We start from the raw sequence: 17,616 nt of genomic DNA, 5'->3' as shown, positions 1-17,616 counted from the left end.
GAACATCAAGTGGAGTGAAAAGAGCCTCTTCAACAAATGGTGTTGGGAGAACTGGACAGGGACATGCAAAAAAATGAAACTAGACCACCAGCTCACACCATACACCAGAATAAACTCAAAATGGATCAAAGACTTAAATGTAAGCCGTGATACCATAGAAGTCCTAGAGGGAAAAATAGGCAGGAAAATTTCAGATATCCCACGTAGCAACATTTTCACTGATATATCTCCTAAGGCAAGGGAAATAAAGGAAAGAATAAACAAATGGGACTACATCAAACTAAAAAGTTTCTGCTCAGCTAAAGAAAACATCAGCAAGATGCAAAGGAAACCAACCATATGGGAAAATATATTCACCAATGACATCTCAGACAAGGGATTGATCTCCAAAATATATAAAGAACTCATACGACTCAACACCAAGAAGACAGACAACCCAATTTAAAAATGGGCAAAGGACCTGAACAAAAACTTCTCCAAAGAGGACATACAGAGGGCCCATAGACATATGAAAGTATGCTCAACATCACCAGCCATCAGAGAGATGCAAATAAAAACAACAATGAGATACCACCTCACACCAGTCAGAATGGCCATCATCAACAAATCAACAAACAACTTGTGCTGGAGAGGATGCGGAGAAATGGGAACCCTGGTGCATTGCTGGTGGGAATGCAGACTGGTGCAGCCACTATGGAAAACAGTTTGGAGTTTCCTAAAAAAACTAAAAATGGAACTGCCTTTTCAACCAGCAATTCCATTGCTAGGATTATATCCAAAAAATCCCGAAACACCAATTCAAAAGAACCTATGCACTCCAATGTTCATAGCAGCACTATTTACAATAGCCAAGTGCTGGAAACAACCTAAATGCCCATGTGTAGATGAGTGGATCAAAAAACTGTGGTACATTTACACAATGGAATTCTATGTAGCAGAAAGAAAAAAGGAACTTCTACCATTTGCAACAACATGGATGGAACTAGAGAAAATTATGCTTAGTGAAATAAGTCAGGCAACAAAAGAAAAATACCTTATGCTGTCACCTATTACAGGAAACTAATGAACAACACAAACAAATGAGCAAAATTGAACCAGCGGTATGTAAACAAGAAGTAGACTAACAGTAACAAGGGGGGAGGGGGGGAGGAAAAGAAGGGTGTAAGAAGGGGAAGGGTCAAGTAAAAAAAAAAAAAATGAATGACCCACAGACAGGGGCAACTGAGTGGAGACTAAGTGTGGGAGAAGGGAGGGACAGGGTGCAGGGAAGCAAGAGGGCTAAAAAAGTGAGACAACTGTAATGGAAAAACAAACAAAAAAATTTTTTTAGTTGGGGAAAAATGAAAATATGAAGAGTGGAAATGCCAGTTCAGTGAATATTAGGACAAAGATTTTCCTTCACGTTGTATATTTTTCTCCCTATTTGATCCCTCCAGAGTTTGGCATTCTAAACAAGTAAGTAATGACATAGGTTTCTTTGCATAGAACTAATAAGACCAGTTGTCAATAGAGGTTCCTTTCTTTTTTTTTTTTTTTTTTGACCAAGTCTTTGACTGGAATGTCAAGCCTAAAGGAAACATACTTGGGCTCAGATTGTTACCAAAAAGTCCTGAGGAACTGGGAATGACTTTCAAAGGTAATAAAAGCCCGTGAGATAAAAGGCCTGGTACCATGGTTGGTTGTGCGGTCCACAGCAATCTTTCCAGGGAAGGAACGAAGGTTGTTTTCCTGAAAGATGGCTAGAAGGGACCTTAAGGCGCAATGAAAAACCAGAAAGACTTGGAAAAAACAGGTGTGTACAGGCAAGGATGAATGCCAGATATGTGGCTCAGCTTCTGTGCCCTGAAGGGCAGACTGAAGGTCACCCCAAATGTTCCTTGGGTAAGTTCCAGCAAAGCAGAACTACAGATCATAAGTGATCATTTGCTGCTCTTGTTATGTTTATGCAAACGAACAGGATAAATTAAAAATGGATTTAATGTAGTCCCTTTAAAGACAAGGAGGGTAACCTTAGGGAGAAAAAATTATTATTCAAGGAAAATCACAATGATCAGTAGTAGAGTATAAAATAGGGCAACTAACCGTCTTAAAAGTTTCTTCTCATTTAAAATATGGTTTCACTTGAAAATTAAACCATGTCTGTGATATCATCAAAGATATTCAAGTTGCAGGCAAATAGAATTTCAAGTGCCTTGCAACTGGATGTCTTCCCAATAAGACAGTCTTACAGATTTAGAGATTTGTTTGTGGGTTATGTTACATAAATTAACACGTGTTTTCTGTTTTCAAAGGACATAAGCCTATGACCGCATTACCTGAGTGATTGTCTGTACGCATAAGACTCACTTTATCCTCTCTGCAGCACTGCCTCCTGTGACTCAATGGTTTGGCTGAAATAAATGGCTGGGTTGGTGAAGTATGGGGTGGTCTGTGGGCTTCACTTTAAAACTGGTTTCTCTTTTCTATCCTAATGGCTTGGACAGAAAAGGCCCAGAGGTCTGAGAGGGGGAAAACCTAAACTATTTACCTCAGCCCAAACTAAGTATAATGGGCAAAAGGGTTTTGGACAGGTGAGATGTGCCTAGCATACCTTCTTACAAAGAAGCCCTTTTTTTTTTTTTCCTAATATGGAACATTGAAAAATTAATCCCTGCCTTTTGTCATCTAGTAGTTATGGATTGAATGATGTCTTTTAACCCTTTTCACCAAATCTGTTGCCCGCAGAACACAACAAGGACACCAGCCTGTTAAACCAAGCACGCCGTTGACCGTAGATAGCCAACTGACCTGGAGTCTGCACGATCCTTCCCCATGTGGGAAGGCCACCCTCCCCTCTACACCCCCACTCTTATTAGGGTTTTCTGGACCCAAGGGTAGGTAGGACGACGACCATGTCCCGCTTGAAGCAGCTAGAGGAGCTTGAGACCTTCGCCCATTGTCCTTTACAAGATTACAAGGGGTCCTAATATTTGAGAGGGGGTGGATATTTAATTTTTATGAACCAGGGGTATGGACTTGAGGGGGATTGCTGGGGGAGGGGGGTGCTGGGTGGAGGGGAGCAAGGGGGGAAAATTGGAACTGTTGTAACAATATAATCAATAAAAAATCATTAAAAAAAAAAAAAAACTTAGGAGAGCATTTCCATGTCAAACACCAAAGGGGAAATTCAGCAGCAGCTGGTACCTTAGCAGCAATAACAGTAAATGAGGCCACTAAGATATATATTTAAGGACAGAAAAGACAGCAGGAAAGAAAGAATGCAGCATGGAGCAGCAGTCAAGATGAGAATAGTTGTAGTAAATTTAAAGCAGAGAGAGAAAACCTAAAAGCTAAAAGCTTTATAGATATAGACCAGATAGAGCATATTACACTTGGAAGGACCTTTGGAGTTAAATGTAACCTGCTCATTTGAACATAAAAGTCAAGCAACAAATAAAGACCTTAAAAGTGTTCATTGGATAGAAGGTATCTTAGAAAACATGAAATATGGAATAATTCAATAATGTAGGAATATCCGATTTATTATATACTGAAACAAAGCAAGGCATTTACTGCAAATAGTGTGACACAGTGGAAATGATGGTCTTATTATGGCTAAATCATGATTTGTTGCACAAAATGCTCACAAAAAAATGAATTCAAGTTGACAATGGAAAGAAACTTTGATTTTTATGTGGAAATATTAGAAAAGAGTAAAACACAATTTTTTTTCTTAAAATTTTAGCAAAATATATTCTGAAAAAGTTTGGGTTAAATTTGATGATGACCTGGCTGCTGTGGCTCAGTGGATTGAGCGTTGGCCTGCAAGCCAAGTGTCGCTGGTTCGATTCCCAGTCAGGGCACATGACTCGGTTGCACAGCAGGTCCCCAGTTGGGGGCGCAAGTGAGAGGCAACCACACAGTGATGTTTCTCTCCCTCTCTTTCTCCTTTCCCCTCTCTCTAAAAATAAATAAATAAACAAAACAACAAATAAATAAAGAAATGAAGAAAGGTAGGAGGGGCGGAGCTGGGATGGAGTGGAACATAGGCTGTGGGGGGGGGGGTGCTTCTTGGCAGTATGGCTAGAGGCAGTGCGGCTCGTGGGAGAGGAGCAGGCAGGTGCAGCTAGCAGTAGCCCTGACAAAAAAACACAATCATACTGATTAAACCCAAGAAATGATTCAAGCCTCTAACTAGACCACACAGCTTGCCGTTCCAGAGCCTGGTAAAATAGAGCCACATTACTTCCGACTGTGAAAACAAGTGGGGGCAGGGACACAGAAAGAAGCTGCCAGTCTTGAAAAGGAGGCAGCTTGCTTAGTACAGAAAGGGGAAGGAGTGCCTGGAAAAGCTGCAGCAACTGGCAGTTTTTCCACTCAGACCCCTCCCCCACATACAACTCCAGAACGCAGTGAACCGGTCACCAGCACTAATGAAGACCTAAGGCTCCGCCCCCTATAATGTTAAGAGGTGTGACAGCCCTTGCCCAAATCACAGAGGCAAACACAGAAAGATGAGGAGACAGAGAAGTGCTACACAGAAGCGGGGGCAGATCAAGGTCCCAGTGGCACAACTAAGCAATGAACAGATAAGCAGGCCTAACAGTTGAGGAGACAGACAACTTATCAGATGCACAGTTTAAAGCATTGGTGATTAAGATGGTCACAGATCTGTCAAGAAAGATTAAACAGGATGGCGGGGCGGTGGAGAATGAAGGCTATCCTGGGTGAAATGAAGGAAAATTCATATGAAACAAGTGGTGAAGGAAAGGAACCAGGGTTCAAATCAACAAATTGGAACACACTGAAAAAACAAACAGTCAACCAGTACAGAAGGAGGAAATGAGAATTTTAAAAAATGAGGAAAGCCTTAGAAACCTCTGGGATAGCTATAAATGTGTCAACATCAAAATCATAGGGTTGCCAGAAGGTGAAGAAGAAGAGCAAGAAATTTAAAAATTATGTGAAAAAATATCTGGGGAAAGAAATGGACATATGGGTCCAGGAACCACAGAGAGTCCCAAACAAACTAGACCCAGGGAGGACCACACCAAGACACATTATAATCAAAATGCCAAAGTTTAATGATAAAGAGAGAATCTTAAAAACAGCAAGAGAGAAGAGGAGAATTACTTACAAAGGGGTACCTATAAGAATGTCAGCTGATTTCTCAAAAGGAACTTTGCAGGCAAGAAGGGACTGGCAGGAAATATTCAAAGTGATGAAAAGCAAGGACCTACAACCAAGATTACTCTACCCAGCAAAGATATCATTGAGAATGGAAGGGCAGATAAAGTGCTTCTCAGACAAAGTAAAGCTGAAGGAGTTCATCATCACCAAGCCATTATTATATGAAATGTTAAAGGGACTTACTTAAGAAAAAGGACATCAAAACTGTGAACATTAAATTGAAAACAGTATCATAACTATGAACAATGGAAGCTAGGGAATGGAACAAAGGTAAACTAAGCAGACAACTAGAGTGGGAACAGAATCATAGGTATGGGGAACGTGTGGGGGGAGGGCAGTTGGGCGGGGGAACAGGGAGAGGGAGGGAAATGGCGCAGGAATGAAGAAGCATGATAGGAGGGTGGGGAACAGAGAGGGGGATGTTCAGAAGAACTTTATGCACAACCCATGGACATGGACTAAGGGTGGGGGACTGCTGGAGGGAGGGAGGTTGCTGGGTGGAGAGGAGCAAAGGGAAAAGAAATTGGGACAACTGTAACAGCATAATCAGTAAAACATACACACAAAGAAAGGAAGATAAAATGCTTCAAAATAATGAATTATAAAAGAAAATTTACAAATTAGTTGTTATCCTTAAACTAGCCGATTTTTTTCAGAGTTAAAAAAACAATTATGTTTATGTATTTCTTTGATTTAATTTTCAATTCTATCTATGAAGAAAAATAACAATAGATAAGATGAAAAAACAGGATAAAATTCAACATAAAACTTATTTCAAATTTTCAAAGCTTTGCTATGAGTCAATAAGAGAAAAATGTAATTAAAACAACTATACTTAATTGTCTAGAATAAGCCATTGAATATTTTGTTTAAAACCTGATGTTCAATAAAAAAGTAAAAAATAATAAAAAGCATTTTTGAAAAAATTTATTTTTTGTTCATTTATAAACCAAAATTATAAATAAAATTACAGACATATAGATAAGTATAAATATTATTTACCCAAAAAAGAATGTGGTTTTAACTCAAACTTTAATTCTGTCTACATGTTAAACTTTCCTTTACTTGGAAGCTCATAACAAAATCCTAAAAGTAATGTGAAACATATAGGGTATGGACTTTAATATCAATACTGGGGAAGTAAAATTCTTCTATAGAAAGTATTTGTAAATTACCCCTCTTGTTTTAGTAATATCAGTAACATAATAATGTAAAGGGCAAGGTCAAAATATTCTAACCACTCATTTCAGGTAACTTGAAATTTGTCTTATCAATTAACTATTTTGGGACTGACTGCAACTTTTCTTTCTATGACATTTTCCCTTTTGCTCCTACATAAATGAGATACCATTTTTTTTAAAACTTCTGAATATAGAAAGCGAATAATGTGGTATAGATAAGAATGATGTGGGATACAACTTCTGGGCTACAAATCTTACTCTGTCATTTCCTAGCTCTGTGATTTTAGGAAAATAAGAGAACCTTAATAGGGCTTTGAAGATAGAAGATAATCCAGGAAGGTTATTAGCATAGTATCTCACATAAAAATTAAGCTCCTTTACAACAAAGTGTTTTTTAAAATCCCATTCAATAATGAATATATCTTAGTGTTAAGTAGAGGTGAGTGAATTTATGTATGGCTTTAGCCTCTGAATTGTCTAGATCAATTTTAAATTAAAAGTGTTTTTGAATTTGAGTAATGGAACAGGCTCTGAGATAAGAACTTTCCTCTTTAAACTCACTTATTTATCATAACAGCCTTGGGGCATGTCCTTTGGCAGCATCTTTTCAACTTCCCAGGAAGAGAAATTAAGTCATGCTAATTTTGGGCCTTCCTCTCCATTTGGGAAGTGGAACAGATTGTATGATGGATGAATCTGGGAGAGTGCCTCCTCAACCCATCTCATTCTCCTCAGAGAAAGCATTCCTGCAGAGAGCACAGTTTTCCCTCTTCCTACATATTGTAGCCTTATCTGGGAGCTCCCTCCTTTTGGAGACCTGATCTGGTTTCTAGGTGTGAGAAATGCTCACAATAAAAACTGGGACACAGGACTTGAGCAGTAAAGCGAGGCCTTTATTCACGAGTCTGCAGAGCCGGGCGCACCCTCATAGCCAGGAGAATGTGCGCCCCAAGTAGACAAAGGAACCTGGTTTTATAGTCTTAGCTTCCCCACCCTAGCGCAACTAGTTTCCCCTCCCCTCTCCTCCTTCCCCGTCTCTCCATGACTGGATACTCTGGAGGTACAATCTAACGCGTTCATCTAAATGCCCCTATTGTGATTTGTGAATATGCTAATGTTATCCACTCCCTTCTCAGAGATCCTTTAATTACATTTGCCCTTAAGACCCTTCAATTACATTTGCCTTTTGTTACCAATGACATTGCTACTGGTTTGGGAGTCACTATGACCTTGTTTCTAACAATTTCCCCCTGTCTCTTTTGGAAAATTGACTACTCAAACCATTCTATTTATTCCTCCAAATTTAAGGAGGATTTCTTGACTTTCTTCCTCATGGTTAGGATTCCCTTTGGTCTCTTGGAGGAGGAGATTATGAAAAGTTGCTGCATCTGTTTAGTTAGTGCAGTCTCAATTAGTCTTTGAACTAAACCTCTGATGCATGGAATACAGCAGCCTAAAGCTGTGAGGACACCTGTTACCACTATGAGGGATACCAGAGCTGATGAGATTATTCCTTTCCAGTTGCCAAACCAATTTTCTAACCATTCTGTTATGGGATTGTCAATACCTGAGTTTTCTGCTAGCTTATTTGCTAAGGTAGTTAGTCCCTGCAGAGCCTTAGTGATAGATTCATCAGGGGCTGTATTATTAGGGATAAAGGTGCAACACTGCCCCCCAAGCATTACACATACACCTCCCTTTTCTGCCAGCATCATATCCAGTGCCATCCTGTTCTCCCAAGCCACTCAACTGGTGGCATTTAATAAATAAATCAACAGAAGACCACTGACTCAAACGCTGCTGCTATTTGATTTCTAGCTTTAAACTCATTTGGAACTCCTCTGGGGACCCCAATTGCGTCAATATAGATATGAGGATCAAAGGATCCACCAGGCACCACTGACCTCTTTTCCCTAACAGGGGCAGTCTAGTCTGGACCAGTTTTGGAAATGCTAGGGTAAATGGGATAGCCAATTGAACCAGGGCACAGGTTCCACTCCACCTGTCAGGTAGAATTTTCCAGAGACTCCTTTGCCCACAATACCACCAGACATCTGCTCTGGGGACTTGGAGGGGAATATAGTCGCCGGCCCCACTGTGAAGGTGGCTCGCATTTCTGGTATGAGTGCATGTTTGGAGTTCTTCTGCAGGGGTACCCGAATTTGCTTCCCACCTAGAGAGGCAAGAAGAGTAATTCATGGGCCCCACTGAGTATGAAGGGAGGGATTGAGTCCCATTACTCCTTATGGAGGGAAGAGGAGAGACAAGCTTCTGCAAGTCCCATTTCCCCATGCATTCTCATCCTGGTAGAGAGTGAGCATACAGGCGATTCCCAAGGGGTCAGAGTCCCAGCCTAGTGGAAATGGTACGACCTGTGCCTGGGGTCTCCCTGTGGTACAAGCATTTTATTCAGGGAATTAACAGCAAATTTGACCCATTCTACCCAAGCATTTGCGTCTCCGTACCCAGTCTCTATCTCTAAGGTTTGTCTGAGCTCTAATACCTTAAAAACTTTTACCTTGGCTGGATTATTCTGGAGTCTTTTCTGAGGTGTAGCTGAGAGAAGTTAGATTTTCTAGGGAAGGAGTAGTTGTCACTAAGTGAAGACCTAGCCACCCTACTGGATTTATGTCAGATACATTAGCTTTTAGGCCATAAACTCTGGCAGCCACATGGGGTTCCTGACTTAAGGTCTGTGGCTGGTTCAATGTCAGAAGAAGAGGGTTGCACTGGAGAGGCTGGCAGTTTGGGGAAGGAACTCCTTGGTGAAAGTTATTTTAAGCAAAAGAGAGACCAGTTTAAAGTGAAGCCCACTGACCAACCCATACTTCGCCAACCCAACCACTTAGTTCAGCCAAACTGTTGAGTCTCAGGGGGCGGCAGTGCAGATGGGCTTCTTAAGTGCAGCTTCTATGTACAGACAATCACTCAGGTAATGAGATTATAGACTTATATCCTATGAAAACAGAAAGAACACACACATGTTAATTCACACAACACAATTCACAAACCAATTTCTAAATTTGCAAGACTGTCTTATTGGGAAGACATCCAGTTGCAAGGCATTTGACATTCTTCTTGCCTGTAAATTAAGCATTATTGATAATGTCACAGACCTGGTTTAACTTTTGAATGAAAACAAACTTTTAATTAAAATAAACTTTATAGACACAGCTGCACTAGTTTATAGTTTACCACTGATCATTGTGATTTTCCTCAAATCACGATTTTTCTTCTTAAGATTACCCTCCTTGTTATTAAAGGGACTACATTAAGTCCAATGTTAATTTAGCCTATTCATTTGCATAAATACAACAAGAGCAGCGATTGATATTATAAATTTTTTAAGTCTGCTTTGCTGGAACTCACACAAAGACTCTTCAGGTTGACCTTCAGTCTGCCCCCTGGGCAAGAAGCTGAGCCACACACCTGCCATCTGGCCTTGCCTGTAAAACCCATGCTTTCCCAAATCCTTTGGGTTTTCCATTGTGCCTTAAGTTTCTTCCTAGCCATTTATTAGGGAAGCAATCTTCGTTTTTTTCCCTAGAAAGATTGCCATGGACTGCACAACCAGCCAAGGTGCCAGGCCTTTCCCTCATGGGCTTTCATTAGCCTAAGCATGCCTCCTTCAGGCATGACATTCCAGTCAAAGCCTCGGCTGACATAACCACCATTAGCAACTGTCTTTTTAGTTTTATGCAAAGAAACCTAATGTAATTACTTACTTCTTTAAATTGCCAAGTTCTGGAGGGATCAGGTAGGGAGAAAAATATACAGTGTGAAGGAAAATTCTTGTCCTTCTAATATTCCCTAAAATTGCATTTCCATGCCTTATACTTTCTTTTGTTCACTTTCCTACATGTGAAGTTTTTTAAATTTTCTCTGGGAAACCTCAATTTTCCTTTCAGATTATATGGCCAGTACCAATACAGAGAATTCCAGACCCTTCCTAGGCCTCAGAGAATTCTAGGTCTCCAACAGCTAAATGCCAAACCAATACAGGGAATTCCAAATGACCTTTCATAGGTCCCCAATGGCTTAATGCCAATACAGAGGTACAGTAACCATACAATTAGACCACAAGTAGTTGAGGTTTCCCTTTTCCCAGGTTTAAAAACTTTCACAACCTTTCTATACATTTTTATGACTTTCCACAGACTTTCTGCAACATTCACAAACTTTCCATATATTTACCCATTCAGATTTAACCATAACCCATTTCCAATTCTTTTCCACACTGTAAAGGACTCTACCCAAACTCAGTATTTAGCAGCTAAAATTTCCCTAGATTTGTAGATATTCTGCAGTTTTCTGAAGCTTAGACCTTGCAAACACCTGTCATGCAGCAATGACTTGAATGTTTAGACATACCATTTTGCAAACAAAGCACATCACCTTAAGAGCATATCTAACCCACCATTTTGCCCACTTCAAAGATGGCGGCAGCATTACATGCAGCATCTTTGAAGACGGTGGCACCCATAAGTACCACCCACAAGATGGTGGCAAACCCACGTGACTTATCCACCATGGTGGAGCACTCACGTGGCTTACCCTAAATGGCAGTATACCTATGAGGCTTAGTGTTCAAATCACAACCTTCATGCAGGCTCTGGAGGGAGAGACCCATTTCTCCTCCTGCAGAGGTGGAGTCATTGGCTTTGCAGTCACTTCAGAGGCCATAACCAAAAGGCGTGCTGAGAGGGAAGTCCCTTGAATCTGCAGATGGGTGGGCACTGCAGAAGCCACGCTCACCTGCAGAGGGGGCTGCGCCCCAGGAGCCTCCGATGCTGCCGTGGGAACCGCCCCTAACTGTGGAAGGGGTGGTGCCATGGGAGGCGCCTTTACCTGGGCGCAGTTTGGCGCCAAAACAGTTTCTTTGTCTGCCGGATTTAGAGAGTTAAAGAGGGCTACTTCCTCATTCTCCTCCTCTCTTCTAACATACACTTTCTGAGCTTCCCTGAAGAGTTTTTCAGTTGCTTTAATTGGCCTATTCACTTACTTTTTGCAATTTCTTACAAATATTTGGCCAGTTTCTGTTACAATGGTGACTTTTAAGAGTCCCTGTCCCACAGCATTCTCTGGATTTAGACCAGAATACTTCCTCATTTTGTCCCTGAGCTTCTGCAGGGATCTGATGGAGCTGTATTTCGAATGCCTTGGAGACATTCTGTGCATGGGGAACGGACTCCTTGATTTCCCTGATGACGAAGCTCCTAAGGTCTTTCATTTGAGCCCTAGCCTCCGGCCTGTTATCCCAATCAGGGTCTATACTGGGAAACTTCTGTTAGGCCGGGACAATTTCCTGACCGGGGGCATGTTCCCTTTCCCATATCCTCATAGCAGCCCGTCTGATCACTCCCTTCTCTTCCCCACTGAAGATATCTAGTATAGACATTAATTCTGTCCACATGTATATGCTGGGTCCGGGGAACTGATCTAATTATTCTGCCAGTCCAAGGGGGTCCTTTACCAAGCGCTTCATATTGCGTTTGAAGTTTCTAACTTCAGTGCTTGTTGAAGGAGCATTTGACATATCTAATATGTCCTGGACCCCTGGAGACTTCCCTAAAGGGAAACCGGCTGCTCTGAGGGAATGGGGAAGTTCTTTAGGTCTTGCTTACATTGTTTCAATTCCTTTCTTAATTTAGATAAGTTGCCATCAGCGCCTTAGGTGTCATGGGGGCGGATACTGGTGGGGTATCTGCTAGGTGTTCCTGGCCTCTTCCGTCTGTACTGTCTGTCCACGGTGCCTCTGCCCAGTTGGCTGCCGGCTGGCCAGGGCTATAAGGCAGTGGGAGACAGGACAGAGGGTCCCAGGCCTTCTCTTTTTCTTTTTTACAGGGAAGAGACCTGCGGATCTGCTGGTAGGTGGTGATCAGCAGAGAGTATATTCCCTCTCTTCCTTAAAGGCTGATGCCTGGCCCTGGCTGTTGTGGCCCAGTGGACCAAGCACCAGCCCGCGAACCAAGTGTTGCCGGTTCAACTCCCAGTCAGGGCACACGACCAGGCCACACGCCAGGTCCCCAACTGGGGGCACGAGCGAGAGGCAACCACACAGCGATGCCCCTCTCTTCTTTCTCCAAAAACAAACAAACAAACAAACAATCCAAAAAAGCTGAACACACATATAAGACCAGGGCTTGACAAACCCAACATTCATCAGGCCCAAATAGGGGCTAGGAGACAGATTTCCCCTAAATGGGTTCCTTTGGCCAAAGGAAACAACAATAATTTACCATTGTCTGTTCTTCCTTACTTTTGGTCCCCACCCCTAGGCCTAAAATTTCCATTTCCCATCCTCAGCTGATTCCCGTGGCTGAATCCGGCTGTGTTCTCAACCTAACGGACCCAGCAGAGGGGCACTCCACACTCGCTTACTTGCACACAGACCGAGATGCTTCGTTCATCTCCGGCCGCTTCCCTCACAGGACAATGGACCCAGCGGAGGTGCACTCCGGCCGTTCCCTCACGGGAGAACGGACCCAGCGGAGGTGCACTCCGGCCATTTCCTCACAGGACAACGGACCCAGCGGAGGAGCACTCCGGCCGTTCCCTCACAGGAGAACGGACCCAGCGGAGGTGCACTCCGGCCGTTTCCTTCACGGGACAACGGACCCAGCGGAGGTGCATTCCGGCCGTTCCCTAACGGGAGAACGGACCCAGCGGAAGAGCACTCCGGCCGTTTCCCTCATGGGAGGACGGACCCAGCAGAGATGCACTCCGGCCGTTTCCCTCATGGGACAACGGACCCAGCGGAGGTGCACTCCGGCCGTCTCCCTCACGGGACAGCGGACCCAGCGGAGAGGAACTCCACACTCGTACCAGCCACACACACAACTCGTACCAGCCACACGCACAATCAGCTTCCTGAGGATGCCCAACCACCAAGGCAGTACTTAAGTCCAATTTTCCTACCTTGGCCCGTGCACGAGGTTGCCTGGTTGCCGCGGTGTTTGCTTTTGTTTCCCCCTGCGTCGATCCACTGCTGTCCCAACAAGAAGTCTCGGGTCGTTTCCGGACACTGAGGCGGGTGGGCCCTGGGTCAAGCGGGCCACCCAAAAGCGGGTAGGACGCATCTCCCCACCTTGGCTCAGAGCCCTTCCCACATACAGGCGGAGGATCCCGGACGAGCCCCCAAATTGTGAGAAACGCTCACAATAAAAACTGGGACACAGGACTTGAGCAGTAAAACGAGGCCTTTATTCACGAGTCTGCAGAGCCGGGCGCACCCTCATAGCCAGGAGAATGTGCGCCCCAAGTAGACAAAGGAACCTGGTTTTATAGTCTTAGCTTCCCCACCCTAGCGCAACTAGTTTCCCCTCCCCTCTCCTCCTTCCCCGTTTCTCCATGACTGGATACTCTGGAGGTACAATCTAATGCGTTCATCTAAATGCCCCTATTGTGATTTGTGAATATGCTAATATTATCCACTCCCTTCTCAGAGATCCTTTAATTACATTTGCCCTTAAGACCCTTCAATTACACTTGCCTTTTGTTACCAATGACATTGCTACTGGTTTGGGAGTCACTATGACCTTGTTTCTAACATAGGTGCCTAGACGGTAAAGCTGCCTGATAATAGGACATACTTACAAACCCTTTCAGCTGCCACATTTAGTTACATCCTTCATTGTATCCTCTCTGTCACTGATCAGGTACAATTTGGACTCCATCTTTTCTCTTTGATTATTTCTCAGGTTGTACAGAAACCAGATAGTGCTATTTATTCAAAAGACTCTAAAATATTCCAATACTGGACATAATCTCCATTGTCAGAAGAAAAACATGTTCATAAAAGGAGGTAACTTCCTCAAGGTCTCACTGGTTGTACACAGCAGATTTTGTTTACAACCTGAAATGTATTTTATCTTTTTTTCTTTAGGTGTTTATTTCTTTTATTTAGATATAATTCATACCGCACAAAATTGTGCACTTTAAAATTCTGTGCATTTTAGCATATTCAGAGATTTGTGTAACCATTTACTTCCAGAACATCTTCAGCACTTCCAAAGACCCACATACATTAAGAGACACTCCTAATTACCCCTTCTACCCACTCCTAGAAAACACTAACTTCTTTCTGTTTCCATGGATATGACAATTCTGGACATTTCATATAAATGGTATCATATCATATGTGAACTTTTGTTTCTTGCTTTGTTATTTAGCATAATGTTTTTAAGATGTATCCTCCTTGTAGCACGTGTTAGGATTTAGGAAATATTGTAAACAACAAGAAATCATTAGTTTTATACTTGAGAGAAAAAAATGAATATTTGCATTTCCTACATTAGGAAATTGAGGCATTATGATAGTTATTGGAAACCTTATATACCAGTTTAGCTAACAATATGGAACATGTTTAAAATATTATCTTTGATCTTGTGGTGACAAATATATTTAATTACTGAAGTGGCAATGCTTTAAAAATTCTGAGAGTTTTCATAAAAGTATGCTAAACTCATTATTGTCAACAAGTATTTCTTTTGATAAGTATATTGACATGTGGCTTCAATTTTATAACTTTTAGTTGAGAGATAGATTTAATATTGACTGTAAAATGACTGACTGGTGATTAGAGAGGAAGATAAATGAGAATAATAAACTCAGCTGAGAACCAGGCCTATGACTTAATTATTCTCGAAAGAAAGGCACTTACAGCTTACTGGAAAGGGCTGGAAGATCATGAATGATCTCTTCATATGGCTCCTCTTGGGCTAAGGTAGGCACAGATAAAGGCTCTTCCATTTTTTCTTCCCAGACCATTTCGGCTTTTAGCAACATTTCCTCAATAAACTCAGATGCAGCGATATCTACACAAAACATAAGAAAATCAGAAAAAGTGGGTGGTGAAATCAAAGTAAACTATTTACTTTCAATAATCCTAAAAATACTAAAATTTATCAGCACATGTGGTACTATAAAAATATTAAAAGTTTTTGGTAGAAATAAAACTGTTGTACTGCCATTTAAAAAAATTTTTTTTCACTATTAGTGACATATTTAATTACAAATGAAATGAAAAAAATATAAAAACAACTTTCACTAAGTGGTGGTAAGTAAAATATAAATCGTTTTTTCTAAGCTTGAGAGAACTTAATGTCATTTTATTTTCAGTGAAACGTCTTCCTTCATCTTGATGAATATGAAACAAAATGATAAAAAGTTATATATTCAGAATGACTATGCTATTATAAAACATGTAGTAAGCATTCTAAAACAATTTACTAAATAAGTAGATGTACAAATAAATATTAAAACAGTGGGCCTATCCTCTCAATCTGAAATATGAATTATCATACAGTAGCTACTAATAAATTACACACTAACAGTGACATCTGAACACATCTGGATGGTAATATAGATGGATATTAATCAAATTTACACTTATTAACAAATCATACTGGAAATCAATAAATCCTGAAGAAAAATTCATATTAATAAGAATTAGGAACCTAATGGAGGCAACTGCTGCTTTTCAACCCTCATTACTAAACTGCATGACTACCTTTGTCTATAAATTTGACTTATGTGGCTTTATTGGCTGGATGTGGTAACTGAACTGCCACAAGAAAGTATTTATGCCAGGATTTTATCATTTGCTTTAGGTTAAATCATAACTACATAATGAGTATGCAACAGCTCGACTTCCTTACCTGGGGAGATTACTTCTGCCCCACCTAACAGCTATACGCCAGATGGCTTTAATCCATCAGACAATTTTTTATGTGTCCATTTCAAATTTAAGAAACACAAAATAGCAAGAATATAATATAGTACTGTGATAATTTTCATTTGCTCAGTCATAATATGGGTGTCAAGTTCATTGTTTCCTGCACTATTGTTTTATCTGATTCATTCTTCTGGCTCTTGGATGGGATGTTGGGATATCCTGCATTTACTTGAAACCTCTCACTGCATTATAGCTCTTTGTCCCTTGTGTGGAGAGAAGTTTTTTCCTTCAGTCAACAAATATTTACTCAGGGTGTACGTAGTCACATCACTATGTCTCTCATGACAAATATTGATGGTACACATGGCATGACCAACATGGGCAAAACTGTCAGAGTCATCATAAACTAGGCCTGAGGTGACCAGGCTGAGGCAACCAAGTTTTAGTCATTACTTGGGGCTCTAGGACTGTCAATCACCTTGGATGTCCATTTTGGCAGAGTTGACACTAGACCTAAAAGATGAAAATGTGACAGATGGGAGTCTATGCAGTCCAGGGTCAATCATATTTTTGCCTTCTCTGGGCAAGAAGCCAGGGATATGAATTTGAAAAATGTGATCTGTTAGAACTAGAATAGAGTTAATGAAGGTGTGACTTATAGTTCAAAATAAATACATCTATTTAAAAAAATAGAAGAAAATGATTAATTTATATTTATTCATTTAATATTTTGCCCTGGCTGGTTTAGCTCAGTGGATTGAGCGTCGGCCTGCGAGCTAAGTGTCGCTGGTTCGATCTTCCAGTCAGGGCACATCAGAGAAGGAAAACTCTGACTCCAAAAAACCTCCGCTGCCTTGCGGCATACCTCTTCAGGGGAAAGGCTAAGGGAGTAAACCCCGACAGAAAATCCGGAGCCGGAGTCCCTAAGGCGGTTTGACGTTGTAGTCAACACCGGCAACTCCTGCGGCGCACCTGAACCCAAGCTGTATCGACTCCGTCTTTCCCTTGGACCCTTCAGCTGCGAAGAGAGGGGGGGTCTGTTGCATGGGCAACAGCAGACCCTCCATATCACCCTGCCCAGGCTCTGTAGCTTCAGCGTCATCACAAGATGTCGATTCAACATGGGAGGAGACAGATACCATGTCACTCCCGAGTCGGACTGCACAGCCATTCTCAGCGGTACAGATAGACTCTTAAGAAGCTACACCATCGTCTCTCGAGACGGACGGCTGCCGACGACGACCTTTAATATTTACCACTAAATATGCTTTTGTTGTTCATGTTAAAATTACTACACTATCATTAATATTAGTCTTCTCTAAAGTTTGAGACTATTAAGCTATCATAGTTCTGTTTGTTAAATCATCAGTTTATTGTAGCAGAGAAGATTAAAAATCAACCAACGATGACACTTAATTCCAGTACAATAAGCAATAGAGAAAATCCCTTATCCTGTCTTAAGCTAGAGGTTTATTAGGTAATCACACTCCCTCCTATAAGTATATCAAAATAATAAATCTCAGGTTAGTAGTTATAGCAACAAGAAGAGTAAGTAGATATAAATTTTTCAGATCAGTTACTACCTTCAAA

General features: G+C 41.5%; 1 protein-coding gene across 1 annotated transcript in view; it reads right to left on the bottom strand.

Annotated features, from left to right (window-relative positions):
* The window catches only part of MYO16 (myosin XVI), a 654,868-nt gene that overhangs the window by 419,597 nt on the left and 217,655 nt on the right, over nt 1-17,616 (bottom strand). The window contains exon 10 of the mRNA XM_090257968.1: nt 15,013-15,166. Coding sequence (XP_090114094.1) covers nt 15,013-15,166 — 154 coding nt within the window. The remainder of the gene's footprint in view (nt 1-15,012; nt 15,167-17,616) is intronic.

The sequence above is a fragment of the Furipterus horrens genome, unplaced genomic scaffold (genome assembly GCF_987537825.1).
Source record: "Furipterus horrens unplaced genomic scaffold, mFurHor1.1.pri manual_scaffold_12, whole genome shotgun sequence".
In the NCBI taxonomy this organism is placed as follows: Eukaryota; Metazoa; Chordata; class Mammalia; order Chiroptera; family Furipteridae; genus Furipterus; species Furipterus horrens.
This window is presented reverse-complemented; position numbering and strand designations above follow the sequence as displayed.